At 32.4% G+C, this 15,405-nt stretch overlaps 2 protein-coding genes across 3 annotated transcripts; one reads left to right on the top strand and one right to left on the bottom strand.

Annotated features, from left to right (window-relative positions):
- Positions 1,236–5,167, top strand: LOC109345979 (zinc finger protein CONSTANS-LIKE 13-like). Of its 2 annotated transcripts, XM_019585300.1 has the most exons (5): positions 1,236–1,997; positions 2,758–2,925; positions 3,318–3,450; positions 3,496–3,583; positions 4,888–5,167. In XM_019585300.1, the coding sequence occupies exons 1-5, from the start codon at positions 1,467–1,469 to the stop codon at positions 4,976–4,978; spliced, it is 1,011 nt and encodes a 336-aa protein (XP_019440845.1). In that variant the 5' UTR covers positions 1,236–1,466; the 3' UTR covers positions 4,979–5,167. The 2 variants fall into 2 exon arrangements, with proteins under 2 accessions (XP_019440845.1, XP_019440844.1); XM_019585299.1 differs by having other exon boundaries at positions 3,318–3,583.
- Positions 9,251–12,617, bottom strand: LOC109345978 (protein TRANSPORT INHIBITOR RESPONSE 1-like). Its single transcript, XM_019585298.1, has 3 exons — positions 12,076–12,617; positions 10,564–11,056; positions 9,251–10,447 (listed from the first exon to the last, which is right to left on the bottom strand). Exons 1-3 carry the CDS (start codon positions 12,537–12,539, stop codon positions 9,665–9,667), a joined length of 1,740 nt encoding a protein of 579 aa, XP_019440843.1. The 5' UTR covers positions 12,540–12,617; the 3' UTR covers positions 9,251–9,664.

Here is a 15,405-nt window from a genome sequence, read left to right as displayed (position 1 = left end):
TATCCTCAACCCTAAAGTTGAGGTTACGAAAATTATATATGTTCTTTATATCTGCATTGAATTCCTATTTAAATAAAGCTCTAAACATGTGATAATTATTAAATTAACTTCTAGAATTAAAAATGGTGATTATTTTGAGTGAATCAATAGTATCAATCAATGAATTGTCCACCATTAATGATATATGCAGTGATTAGTTGAAAAATATATGAGTTAAAAAATTAATAATTAATTATTTTTTTAATCAATCACAGTTAATGATACATGTAAGGATACAATTTATGGGAGAACATGTGTACCCGCTTTCTATAAACTAGAACTATATTGAGTTTTGCTTTAAAATATTGTATAAGTTGAAAAAAATGCTTTAAAACATCTTACATATAATATTTCATATATTAAATCCTTTTTGAGAAAAAATATATATGTTAGTGTGAAAGAGTTTTTTATATTGTCAATACATCACATACCATTCATTTTTAAACATGATTTAATATTAAGAAAAAGGAGTAAATTACACTGACACCCCCTGAGTTTTAATGAAATTACACAAACTACCCGTCACTTTTTTACACTTACACAACCCTCCCCTAATTTTTATACTTTCATTACACTGATCACCCATGCTTAAGAAATAAGTGTAATCTTTTAAACAAAAATGTGATAAATGCAATTAAGTTAAACAATTCATGATATATTGTGGAGACAAGTCCAAATAATATATGAGTCAATATTTTTTTATTATTTTTGGTTCGTTACACTATATTATAAGAGCGATTTAAATAATATTTCTTTAGAATTGTTGATGTATTTTGTAACAAAAAATAATAAAGATATATTGATTTGTATATTATCTAGATTTGTCTACACAATATATCATATTTTGTTTAACTTAATTGCATTTATCATATTTTTTGTTTAAAAGATTACACTTATTTCTTATGCATGGTGGTCAATGTAATGAAAGTATAAAAACTAGGGGAGGTTTGTGTAGGTGTAGAAAAGTGAGGGGTGGTTTGTGTAATTTCACTAAAACTCAGAGGATGTCAGTGTAATTTACTCTAAAAAAGTAATACAAATGAATGACAAATGATGAAATGACTATATAAATATGTATACTTACGGTGCATAAATATTACACTAATTCTTTTATCCTATTTATTTATTTTAGAAAGTAGAAAAGTTTTTTTTACCAACAAAACAATCAAGTACCACTTTCCAAGGTAGTAAGTACTTGTTCTACAAGACATGACTCATGAATATCCTCTCTTTGTTCCTACAAGTTGATGCCAAAATTCTACCTTAGCTCTATTTTGAAGCCATATCTCTAAAATCTCACTCACTCACCTAACCTTAACTTTTTCCTCATCTCTTAAATCAAATCTCTTCTCATATCACATATTTTCTGTATACACATAAAACTTCATAAGCCAAAGATAGAAGAAGTTAAGTTAAGCTAATAAGCTATGAGTGCTTCTTCTTTCCATAATAGACGATGTGATTATTGTGCTAAAACAAAAGCACTTTTATACTGCAGAGCAGATTCTGCAAAACTCTGTTTCTCTTGTGACCGTGAAGTTCATTCAACAAACCAGCTTTTCTCAAAGCACACTCGTTTTCTTCTCTGTGATACATGTGATGATTCCCCTGCTACTATACTCTGTTCAACAGAGTCCTCTGTTTTGTGTCAGAATTGTGACTGGGAAAAACACAACAATTCTTCTTCTTCTGTGCATGAAAGAAGGCCTCTTGAAGGGTTCAATGGGTGCCCTTGTGTCAATGAATTGTTAGCAATTGTGGGGTTTGAAGATGTTGGAAAAAAATATCTGCTTTCTTCAGATTTGGAAAGTGGGGATGGGTTTTTGGAGTATGAGATTGAAGGAATTTCAGATTTGTTTGTATGGGATGCTCCTTCTGTTGTTAGTATGGATGATTTGATTTCTACTTCTGGCTCTTCTCATAATTATCAGGCTATGGAGGTTCCTCCACTACCCAAGGTATATATAGATATATACTCATATTCATATACACATGGTACTTATAACGAGGTTTTAAATCTTGATCCGCGACTACAATTAAGACCGTGATGCTTTTAGAAATCTCCGCAACCATATTGGGATAGAATTGCGATCACATCAACTACATTTTCCTGTGATAGTCTGCAACTATGGTAATCGTACGACCCCAGCTGCGGCCGCAAATTAAAACCAACTATCAATGGACATCGATAATTGCTATCAGAATATTGCAATTTTAGTAGTATATGTAATTGCATCACAACTGAAATTGTGGCATTGGCTAGATTAGATAATTGTGCTAAAACGGCATCATAATCGCAATTTAAACCCATATTAGGAAGTTTGCAATACTCTATGCTATGTGTATGGAGTACCTGCATACGGTTCATAACACCTTATCATATAATCATACAAATTTCAGTGAAATATGGAAAGTATCATAAATATATATGCTGTATGTACATAGGGACTGGTAAGTGGTATAAAATTACTACTGTGATATATATATATATATATATATATATATGGGTGTGTCTGTTTATTTTGTACATAAAGTTTTGCTTTTAAGTTTGGTTGATGAAGACATTAAGAATTTATGATTTTTTATTTTTTATTTTGACATTTTCATTTCAGTTGTGTTATAGGAAAATAGGGATATCCTTTGGTTGTTAATAGAACATTGAAATTCTGTGTCTATGACTATAATTTTAACTTGTCGAGGGTATTGTTATTGAAACAGAATCGTAAGGTTGCTTGTGGGAAGCACAAAGAAGAGGTTCTTAATCAGCTTTCAAAGCTAGCAAAGTCTGAGCCCTTAGAGTTGGATAATGAACAATATGTACCACTAGAGAATTTGTTCACTGGTTTTGAAGATAACTTAGAGGCTGATTTGTTTCCTTCTTTTGAGGTAAAGTTTCTATTTCACTTGTGTTATCAATGTCGACTCCTACCTACAAGATTTTGGTCAGTGGTGTAAGGCCCCATTAGATTTCTAGGAAAACTAAAAAGTCAAGGTTTAATTCCTAGGCTAGAATGACACTTGTTGAGAGAGGCAACCATATATCCGAAAATGATTAGTTCCTTAACCAAAGGTGGGAATACCCTTAGTAATACAAAAATACTGATTCCTGACCCTACCCGCTGACCCGGTATGGTCCGATCATGATGAGACCAGACCCAACTCGGCCCATGCTCACCCATCCAATGCTGCCTTATTCACTATGTGTATGACATTCCTGCTGAAATTTATAAAAATTTGAAATCCACTCACTTTGCTGCTTTATTGACAATGTATTTTAGTGGCATGGAGAAAGCAGTGAGCATATAAATCAAGTAGTTCCACTCCAACCTGATACATCAGTAAGAGCTTATACAGAAGAAGTTCAAGTTAAGCATTCAACTTCTGTTTGGGAGACTCATACTTTTGCTGAAAATGGAGGGACACCATCACATTCGCTTGTGACTGAAACCTTACCAACTACTCCTAAATCTGTTCCTTGTGAGTTAACAAGTCAAGAAAGAGATTCTGCATTGCTAAGGTACAAGCAGAAGAAGAAAACAAGAAGGTATTACTATTAGTACTATGGCATCCTTTGAATGTTGTGTTTGTGTGGTGATTATCCATTAATTAATAAAAACTCATTAGCTCTAATTTGCATTGTTTTAGTTGCTATGCAGTTATTTTCTTTTCTATTTAGTCTATTTAATATATTGACTCCAATTGTATGCTTGGATATATCTATATCTACATGCAAAATTGTCACATATTATACGTTTAACTTTTTTTTTCTGTTTAGATTTTTATTTCAAATATAGTTTGAGACTAGGTAGTCAATTGCACAACGAACAACCCTAAAAACACTATAACAGAATAACGGTAGTGAGATAGCTGCTTCAACTAAAAAAATATATCAAAGTAATTTATTTTATATCCTATACATATAAATACACAAAAATACTAACATAAACGAAATTAAAGATATAACTTAAATTAAAAGTGGGTATATGAGGTAGAAAGTAGAAAGGAGTAGATAGTGAGGCAAAAAAGAGTGAGGGGAAGAAAGAGATTTTTGTGTTTAGGGTTTTTTTTAATCAGAAAACTCAAAGAAGATTAAAAGTAAAAAAATAAGGGTAAAGATGATATTTTCCATTTTAAAAATATTAGGGTTTTACCCTTTCACTCACCTTCAACCTCTTGTAGCTTCGGGCCTGCAAAATGGAGGTACAACAGAATACAAGGGCAATCGCAATAACTACGGCAATAAACCACACTGTTATCCATTGTTTTGTTGTGGGGAGTGGCCAGCGACCTTCGCAACACTGCTATAGCGTGCTATTGATAACCCAAGTTTGAGATATATGAAGAATAAATTAATACCATGCAACATAGTTTACTCAAATTTCTATACTTAAAAAGAGTTCATTTTAGACTTTTCTCTACGTATGTTGCCATTTTTTCCTAGTTGCAACTATAAAAGCATTTAGGCACCACATCCCATGAGAACTATGTGTCTTTGGGTGAGAGTAATATTAGGATGGGTAACCATATTATACCAATTTTAAGATAATAAGTTTGGCCTAACAGTAAGATTGTTGTTTGTGACTATGAGAGCGTGAGTTCAAATCGTAGAAACAACATCTCCACTTGTGAGATAAGGTTGCAGACATCTATTCTTATAGACCCTACTAAGTGGATGTCTCGTGCACTGAGCCACCTTTCTTGAGTAAAGTGAAGAGTGATTCTATAGTTGAACATGCCATGTTATCTCCTTGCAAATTTCAATTATTTGTATATGATCATATAATTGGTATGAGTTCATTGATTATTACCTTGTTATATTGTTGACATCCTTAATGTGAAAAACAACAGATATGAGAAGCACATAAGATATGAATCACGAAAAGTTCGAGCAGAAAGCAGGGTAAGAGTTAATGGCAGATTTGCAAAGATGAAAGACTGAAATCATGGTACTACGCTAAGACATCATTACTATAATACTCTACTTACATCACATAAATTATGTAACATGTTCAATGTATAGTGAATTAACTATGTTTTGCAAGTGATGTATCTTTTGGATCTAGAGCTTCAATATTATGTATATGTATGATAACAATGCAAGTTACTAGTGTTTTTTTTTCTCCTTTGAGGATTTGAGCCATTGTTGATTTGACATGAGGAAGATTAAGATGTGAACTGTTAACAAATCAAATTTATAGTGGTTTTTGGTTTTTGATTGTGTTTGGAGGGTACTTGATACCTCAGTTTTGAACATTGTATGGGAGCAAGGGGTAGCAAGTGCAACCTTAACTTATTTTTCATCTTTGATTCATTCTTCATGAGATTAAATATCTTGAAAGGAACAAAGACCTATTATTTGAAGGATTTGAATATTTATAGTCTTCAAATAATCGCCTATTCATTAGACATATTTTTTCAACCTCGACTTCTATATTATTCTCGATAAGAGTAATTGAATTGTTGGTTGATCTCTATAATGATATGAGCATTGCACGTGCTTATTTAGAGTCGTATGGAACTTCATAGACGGATGTAGATATTCAAAGGATACATGAAGTACTCTCTATCTTAGTCATGTCCTTCTTATGACAACTAGTGAGCTATTTAGCTCGGTAGATAGGTGATCATTTGTATTGATGTAGCGGAAATGATCGTTTTGCATCATTAATCACAAGCAATTAAATAAGAGGTAGATAATAGATAGAAGATAAGATAATTTGTTAATAGGATTCGGATAATTGTGCTTAAATCTTCCAAAGCATTACCAATATATAATTATTGAATAAATATGTGCAACTTAGACACAAAATATAGTTCTTGTCTCTTACATCCATCCTAATTCTAAGTGATGTATGATTTTACATCATAATATATTTCAAACATAAAAAAGGCAAAAAAGAAAGAAGGGAAGTCTTTAATGAAGATCAATAAAAAAATACTAAATACTTAACAAAAATATTAAATTCTATATAAAAAGAGCACAAACTTTGTAGGTAATTCCTTCTACGTTAATTTCTCTTTCCTTATAAAAAAAAGTAGTAATTATCTAGCAGCACGGTTTATAATTAGTTCCCATGTTTCGATCGACCCAAGACATATCATCTGGTATCAAATCTTGAGTTATTTATTGAAAATTAATGAGAAATAAAACAGAGAAGATTATCAAAGTAAATATTCTTGCATTTATTACTATTTTACTGTTCATTTTAGTTCCATATAAATGGAGAATAATCAAAATATATGAACGACTAAGATTAAATACATGCACCCTTGCACCATATAGAAACGGTAAACGACAATTCCTTATACCGTTTTATGTTACTTTTAAACTTTCATAATATCATATTACAAACATGTAAAAATTAAATATGATAATATAAAACTAAAATAAAATGTAACTTTAAAATCATGAAAAACTGTTTATTTTTTAAAATAACTTCAAGGATTTTATTGTCATAAGTAAGAACAATATTTGGAAGGAATAAAGTCGGCTAAGGGAAGTGAAACAGTGATGATTGCCTTTTTATTATTTTAAACAAGAGTTAATATCTTATAAATATAATATTTAGAATTATTTTGAATGTTAACCATTGAAAGATACTTTGTGTCAGCATTATTATTTATGACGATAGTAATATTTGTACTAAGAAGACGATTCTTGTGAGAGACTGACAATCAGTGACGGTGCAAAAATGCACATCCTGATTTTTTTTTGAAAAAATGTATATACTGTTGATCTTTACAAGTCTAAAATATTTACTTTTTCTTTTGTAAACAGCATGACATGTTTCATGGAGTTGTGCTAAATAATTTTATACTATTGTGGATATGCAACTTAAAGAAATTTATTATTGTTTCCCTAATTTTAATATGATAAAACTAATTGAATTTGCAAAGTTTTATTCACGTGTTTTTTTCCAATTAATTTGGTGATGCTTGATAACCAACATGAGAGTTACATCATTGAAATATGTATTAATATTGAATTTGTTTCTTTAAAAAGGAATCAATAATTTTTTAGATAAGTTGTTTGAAAGTGAAAGACACATTGTATACTTATTAGCTTATTTTTTTAAATTAAAAATATTTTTACTTGTTGTCACAACAACGATAGAAAAATTCATTTTAACTATGAAAGTTATAAAAAATAGGTTGCGTGATCGAATAAAAAATGCATGGATGAAAGATTATCTAGTCACTTATATTGAGCGAGAATTGATCTATAACATTGACAACAAGTTAATAATTTAATGATTGAAAATATGAAGTCACATATAGATTAACTATAAAATACATAACTTATTTAATTGATATATTTAAATTTTGTAATTTTTATATTAATATTTTCATCATTTTATATAATGATATTTATTATTTTAATTTTTAACCTATATCATACTTGTCTTCGGATCACAGATACGTCACTGCTGACATATAATGGCACCTATATTATACAGAGAAATTTGACGGTAATGAAGTACAGAGTTAGGAATATTTAAAAACATAGTAAATGATAAAAAATAGTGCGAAACACTTTAAATTCACACACTTATGTAATACCCCTCCCCATTTTTGCATGCACTCAATGAGCAAATGAATTTACTGTGAAGTCATGCAGGTCAAATGACAAAAGGTAGTGACACCTGACATACTTGCGACAAGACAAATATGAGTTACACGTTAAAAATAAATATTAAACTGATATTTTTTTGTATTATAAATGACATTCATTCCGCTTATGAATAAGAATTAATTCCTTTCACATATATGACTATTTTTCCTAATGAGTATTATCTCATGAATCAAAACTTTGAACTTTTTGTATTTATAGAGATCTAACGAAGCATTACATAATTCGATCCCTGAATATCTATACACTAAATTAATATAGTATAAAAACAATATAAAAAAAATATAAAACTTGATTAAAAATTTCAGCTTCTGGTGCATCTCTTAAGTACCATGCCTATCTAGTGTAATATTTTCTATTGATACCCACAGATTGATTGAACTAAGTTGCAGTTTGTAACTTAGAATGACCCATGATTAATTGACCAGTTAGATTAGAATGACCCATGATTAATTGACCATTAGCTGTGTCATAAGACAGACTTTTTGAACTCTGGTATATTCTGTAGTCTTTGGGATACTACTAATACAGAAACAGAGTTTTCTTTCTCTCTCATAGATTATTAGATCACTGTGTCACTTCACTTAGGTAGAGAATGGTGTGTTGTTGAAAAGAGAGGTTTAATGTAGCAAAAAGCTGTGGACACCATCCAATGTCACCGAATCTATCACGTGCCTCATCAATCGAGGCACTCATCTCTCTTTCTCCAATAAACATTGAATGAAAAGCATGTGTCAATACACCTGAGGGCTGAGGCTATTTTACCATTGCAGTTATTACTCTTTTCTTTACTTTTCAAAATGACAGTGCCACAAAATTTGGGCCTTTCACTAATTACTCTACCTAAGCAACCTGAAAATATGATTTTGCTCTTCTCCGTAAGTAACTGAAAAGTTTACTGCTACTCCTCAAAAGATTCCCTTTTTCAGGCTTTTAAGACACTCCCTGGATATGATTTAGGAAGAGGTAGATCATAATTACACACTAGTCAAAATGTAAAATACAACAAGTTTATGTTTCCACCCTTTTTAACATCGTTAAAGACATAAACTTGATAACCTTGTGAATCAGTTAGCATAAGATAAAAATATAAAGGAAAAATGATGAAAATGGTGAAAATGCAAATTGATTATTTTATGTTTATAGTTCTGTTGAATCTGTATAATTCCATATTATCAATTACCTATTGAACATTAGGATGAAACAGAAAGTTACCATTAATGAAATTAAAAGGTCTGAATGAAAAGTTATACAAAAAGGTTACAGAGATAAATTACAGTGTTTCAACTGTTACAAGGAAGTCACTCTTCGCAGGAAGCCTATATAACAACACAACTATTGTTTAATACTAATGTCATGCCAGGAGTAAAACCAGGCACAGCTTAGGTTTGATTCAAAGGTCAGAGTCTAAGCTAAACAAATTAAAATACCTTAAACCTTTCCATTGAACTACCTTTTCGACATCACAGCCATTCTTTGGCTCACGTGCATTGGGAAAGCTCATCCCAATTGTTAATTCAGCTCCAACTTGACTTTAATTAACTACAGAAAGCGAGGTAAGATGACATAAATGCATCATAGTTGCAGTACAATATGAAATATATTATTCATCAGGAAGGCTAACAATGACAAATGAGTGTCCAAGATCTTACAAAGATAAAGGTAGCATGCAAGTAAATTTAAGTCTGCAAATATTTAAGGATGAAGAATAATATAACAATTATATTTGATAAACATAGAACAACAAAGTTTTGGTCTCAATAGGTAAATAGGTATCCCATAGCTCAGCCAAAGTGTAAAAGGAATGGCAATAGAGCTCAACCCGTCTGTGTACACTCTCCCATGCCTTAGCTCAAACACTAAATATGTATGCAACTACAGAAGCCAGCCTGCAACAGTAGATTTCGCTTGAATGTACATGCCATTAACAATTTCCCATATAAATTGCCCATAAAGTCCACGGCTATATCCAATGTGTGATTACTCCAGCCTTGGTTAAGAATCATCTTTCATTGTCCACACAAAACCAGGAATGTCAGATCTTGGCCCGGCAACAGTCCTGTATATATAAAGCTTCTCGACAGGGCAAGTCGATGGCCTTGATTCTGGAGGTCCTCTTTCATCAATAACTTCAACATTAAGTCTTGGCATTCTCTGACCGAGCAGCTTGCATGCTCCGTAACTCACAGAGCAAGAGGACATCCAAAGGGATCGCATTGTCTCCAGCTTTGCAGCATTAGCCAAAAGGGCCTTGTCACCAAAGGGGCAGTCCCTAATCTCCAGCTTCCTAAGATTATCACAACCAGACAGCACATGATGGAGTCCCAAATCACTATCTCCAGCAAAAGCCACAGATAGCATCTCCAGCTTCTTCGCATAAGTCCCAATGTACTCGAAAACACGATCAGTAAGTAGACCAGAAAGTGATAGGCGCTGAAGATCCTTGCAATGCTCCACAATAGCTCCAAAACCAGAATCCAGAGGTTGAAGGGTAAGATAATCTGGAGTTCGAGGCTCAATAATGCATAGGCGAAAACGGGTCATATTAGGCCTGTTCTGTGCAATTGTATGTAGGGCTGCATTAGACATTTGGCGACAAAAATATAGAACTGACTGGAGCTTTGGGCAGCCTTCAGACACAGACACAAGGCCCCGTTCTGTCAATGCAACATTTGGTTCTAACCCAAATGGGTCAGATGGAAACACCCTCAACTCATTTAGATCCTTGCACGAGGCAGCAAGAGCATCAAGACCAGCATCTTCTATGTAATCTAGCACCTACAGCAATGACCTCAATTAGCAGAAGAAATTAAGGTAGAACATTGAAGGTGAATATGAATGCAAACATAGACATGGAGAAGGCAATAAATGGAAAACATATAAATAATACATACCCATAAACGTGTCAGACTCGGACATTGACTGACAAGCTTGATAAGATCAGAGCTTTGCAGAACAGCATAACTCAAATTCAATGATGTTAGCCTGGAGCAGATAGGATAAATAGCTGCAAGATACGTTGGGAGCACATCCCAAAAGCCAGACAAGCACTTCAATTTCTTGCACCCAGAAAGTGCTTCTGCCAGGTTTACAAAGACCTCTGGACGCATCTCAGTCGAGTAGATTCCTGTACCTAATTCTACCAGCTGAGGGCAACGACGAAGTAGGTTGGAAATCCTATCAAGGGGCACCGAGCGATTCAGGCGGAGAGTCTGCAGATTGGGACACCTACAAAGCAGGCGCTCTAGGGCAGACAAACTCACCTCATTGCCTATGCAAGAGATGTTAAGTGAAACTAAAGATGTGTATGAATCAGGAAAATGGCTTAGCCAATTCCCATTAAGGTCCTCGTCTCCACTCTCCTGCAAGTCCAAAATCCTCAAACCCCTGCAGTGTATTCACAGACAGTGGATTTATCAATAACAGTTACAAGAAACTTCAGTTCAGACATAGGGATCCTCAATATTTATTTTGCTAAATATAGAATACAGTAAATTGAATGACACTGAGCCAAAGATCAACATCATTCATGCAAGTTTCCATAACGAATAGGAGGAAAATAGAAACGGAGCTCAGAGTGAAATCATACAAGAAATATTAAGAACACTCCAACTTTTCAACAACCAAAACATTGCCAAATATACATCTAACCTCCTAAAATCAAATCATAAACAAACAAGACAGATAATCAAAGGATTTAGTTGTATGTTTCAAGGTATTGAAGTTTCAAATTTTTTTATTTTATTACATAGCACCAAAATAATGAAAAACATACATATACATCAAAAGGTGGCCAATAATGCTTGATTTAGAAACAAATAAAACATCTAAACTCCGAAGCATGCTATAAAGAACACGATCATTTGGTAAGTGATTAGTCCCTTTGATCCAGTACCATAAACCTGGAAAAACAGCTGAACATAACAGCAGGTCTATCGAATCCACCAGGTCAAAATAACTAACAAATAAAGTATGCCACATGATACAATTTCAATTTTAAATCCTTCCACCAAAACTATAGCCCCAAATACAGGAATTAAAAAGGTAAAAATATTAATTATCGATGGATTTTTTTTTCTGTTTTCATTTCAAAATTTTAATATAATTTCAGTAATATTTAAAAAAAATGCCACCTTTTTCACTTATTTTACTTTCTATGTGAAAGAAAACATGAAAGCACATTTTCTTAGTTTTCATTTCACCATCATTATCAACACAAAATTAAAACAGAAAAACAATCCAATCTAACCAATTAATTCATCAAAAGGAAAATAGTTATACCAAATCTAACCATAATAAATTAGTAAAAACCTAATATAGTAACATACAAAACCATTTTATAAACGGTGACACAACACAATGCACGAGACTCCCGAGTCTAACAAATAACGAAATAAAAAAATGACCTGCAATTAGCAGCAATGGCAGCAAGTCCAACATTAGTAAAACCTTCACACGAGGTGAGAACCAAAGCCTTGAAATTCTTAAACGATTTCGCGATAAGTTCCAAGCTCTCATCCGTTACAACCATCCTCTTGAGCTTGATCTCTTCAAGCCAAGGGTAACCACACGCCATGGCTTCGATCCAAGGACAAACATACCCGCCCCAACCCTCAGGTACCAAATTGAAATCCGCAAAGTGCGGTTTCCCTTTCAACTCTATGGATCTAACCTCCGGGAACCGTTTAATCACCACCGTAGGACTCACGGAGTAGCAGTTACCGACAAAAACCTTCTTCCTGCACCACCGTTCGATTTCGTACCATGATTTGCACACCGTGGAGATTGAGCTTCGATCCTTGTTGCAGTGTATGAAGGAGAACACGTGCTCTAGAACTTCCTCTGGAAACGAATACGCCATTTTCGGCATGGTTGATGTTTCAACAATGAAACGACGTCGTTTTCTAAAGAGGTGTTTGTGGTAGTGTTAGATCTGAGATATAGTAGTGTGAGGGAAATGAAGAGGAGAGAGAGGGTAGAAGAATTTTTATGTTGAAATTGATGTGGTTAGAAATTAACCATGGTTAAAGAGGTGTGGTTTGGGTTAATTTTTGATAGCTTTTTTGTGTGTGTTATATATTGGTGATTATGGCGGAGACACGTGGAGAGAGTGAATAGGAGCCGTTGGATGGGATCTTAACCGTTGTTGAGATGGAACGGATGCAGAAAAGGGTGTACGGGAAAGCTGTGGACCAAAGGTTAGGGGTGTTTGCGGTCCATTTGGATCGGTTTTTAAGCAAAATATCATCCGATCTAAACGTGTAATTAGTATGCGGTCCGGTCCGGTCCGGTCCATTTATATTAAGATGTCCGATCCAATCCGGTCCAAATATTATATGCGGTTTCGGTCCGGTTTGGATCGGTCTATTTTTTATATATAAACATATAAATTCCTTCAATTTTAGTCTACAACATCAACAAGGTAGTAACCAGAACAATGAAGAAAAGTTTGATTCTTTTAATAGCAAGATTAGAAACATCAATATTCATATTGTTACGACAGTTTATATGCGTTTTTGCTGTGTTTAGCTTACTGCTTAATGCTTATGTGATATATTTTAGTTAACTTAATAATATCGGTCCGGTCTGGATCCCAGACGTGAAACCGAAGACCGGACCGGACCGATCGGTCCTTAAAAAATAAATCCAATACGATCCAAATACATTCGGTTTTTGCGGTTTCGGTCTACTTTGGATCGGTTTGCGGTTTTTGTTTTGGACCGGTCTGGATTTGAACACCCCTAACTGACACAATCAGATGTTGTCACAGTTCTCCCATAGGTTATATCTTAAGAGCTATGAAGCATGTGTTGGCGGAGATATGTGTCGGATATAATACGTATCCGATACGTCGACACATATTTTTTTTCCAAAATATAAGATACGATACGTTCAAGGATACGCGTATAAAATAATAAAAAAATATAAAATATGATAAAATTATAAGTGTAAATCAAAATATTTAAAGTAAAAAATATTGAAATTTAAAATCTCCTCCATAATAAATCTATCTTATTCTATTTTAATGAAAACGAATCTATCCTAAACTCATTGCCCTCTATAACAAATATATTTTATCTTATTTTAATGAAAACGAATCTATGTTATCATGTATTATTGGAAACGAATTTATCTTATCATGTTTTATTGGAAACGAATCTATCTTATCCTATTTTATTAGAAACAAATCTATATATATTATACTTTACTTTACTGAAAACGGATCCATATATCCTATATTTTATTGTAAACAAATCGAATACGTGTCTTAATATTTATTTAATTTTTGGATATTCTATGGATACGTATCTTTCGCGAATCCGAGCATATCCGTGTCGGACACCGACACGTGAGGGTGTTTGACGAATCCGTGTTTCATAGCTTAAGAGAAACCATGACACAAATTAATATAGTTTTTTACACTATCCTAATTCGTTATTTATTTTAATTATTATTAATTCTTAAATAAAAATAATATAAATAAATAGTGAAAATATAATGAATATGCATATAAATTTTTACATTAACAATATATAAATATTACATTGTATTTATTATGGAGTAGCTTTCTTATATAGAAATCTACCCTTAAAATTAGGTTTTATACTTCAAAACTAATTTATATATAACTTGTAGCACAACTTCAAAAAAATATAATCATTTATAAGAGTTGTTTGAAAACTATATGACTAACTTAAAAATATAAAATAATTTATAGATGAAGAAGAATTGCAGCATGAAATTGAATTTTATTACTATAAGATTTGATTCCAACTTTCGTAATTAAAATTGACTCAAAACTTTTTATATTTGAATTGAGATAATATTAGAATATAAAATATAAATGTAGAGGGGATAACATAATTATCAACATTTGAACTCATACACCCATACTTAATTAAGTGTCCCACAATACTACTACTAATTAGCCGACTCTCGTGTACAATTCTAAATTTAGTGGTGAGAACATGAAAGGGGCAGCGAAGTGATGCTTGTGACAATTGGCTGCAACAAGTATGGTAAGATGGCAATAACAATGATGACAATAGTGGCAATATTAATGACAAAAGGATGATGATTGTGCCAATGTAATGAGGACACTAATTAATTTGTGTTAGTGACGATTAAGATGACAAGATGATGGTTGTTGTGAATATCCAATTTTGTCCGACCCAAAATACATTTTTTTCAAAAAAAATAACAATAAGATAAACATTTTGGCTTTATATAAAAAATAACATTTTTATATGTTCTAAAATAAAAATGATTTAAATTTGAATTTATGACTTTTATTAAATTTGAATTTTAAACATCATAATAGCATAAATCAAATTTTTGAATTTTAATTAAAAGCAAAAATCAAAATCTGCTTAACTTTCTCCTTGAAGTTAATAGGGGATTTGATTTGATTTTTAAACATGTGTCTAAACTCAACTTTAAATAGGCATATGAGACATGAAAGCAAAATCCTTGAAAAACAAATCACCATCCTCTAAAAAATCATTCATTCTAAAAAATCCTCCATCAAATTTCATCTAAAAAAATCTTTCATTCATCACCTATTCCCAAGAATCCTCAACCAAAAGATAACCAGAATCATCCAAAAAGTATAATCTACTACATCACAACAATCCTCTCAATAAAAAAAATCATTTTTCAATCATTTCTCTCTTCTCTAGACATTATCTTTCACACATATTCATCCAACCAAAAACCAAGAAATCCACAATAATTCA

Source organism: Lupinus angustifolius, chromosome LG04, assembly GCF_001865875.1.
Source record: "Lupinus angustifolius cultivar Tanjil chromosome LG04, LupAngTanjil_v1.0, whole genome shotgun sequence".
Taxonomy (NCBI): domain Eukaryota; kingdom Viridiplantae; phylum Streptophyta; class Magnoliopsida; order Fabales; family Fabaceae; genus Lupinus; species Lupinus angustifolius.
Note: the sequence above shows the minus strand (reverse complement) of the source record. Positions and strands in the feature narration are given on the sequence as shown.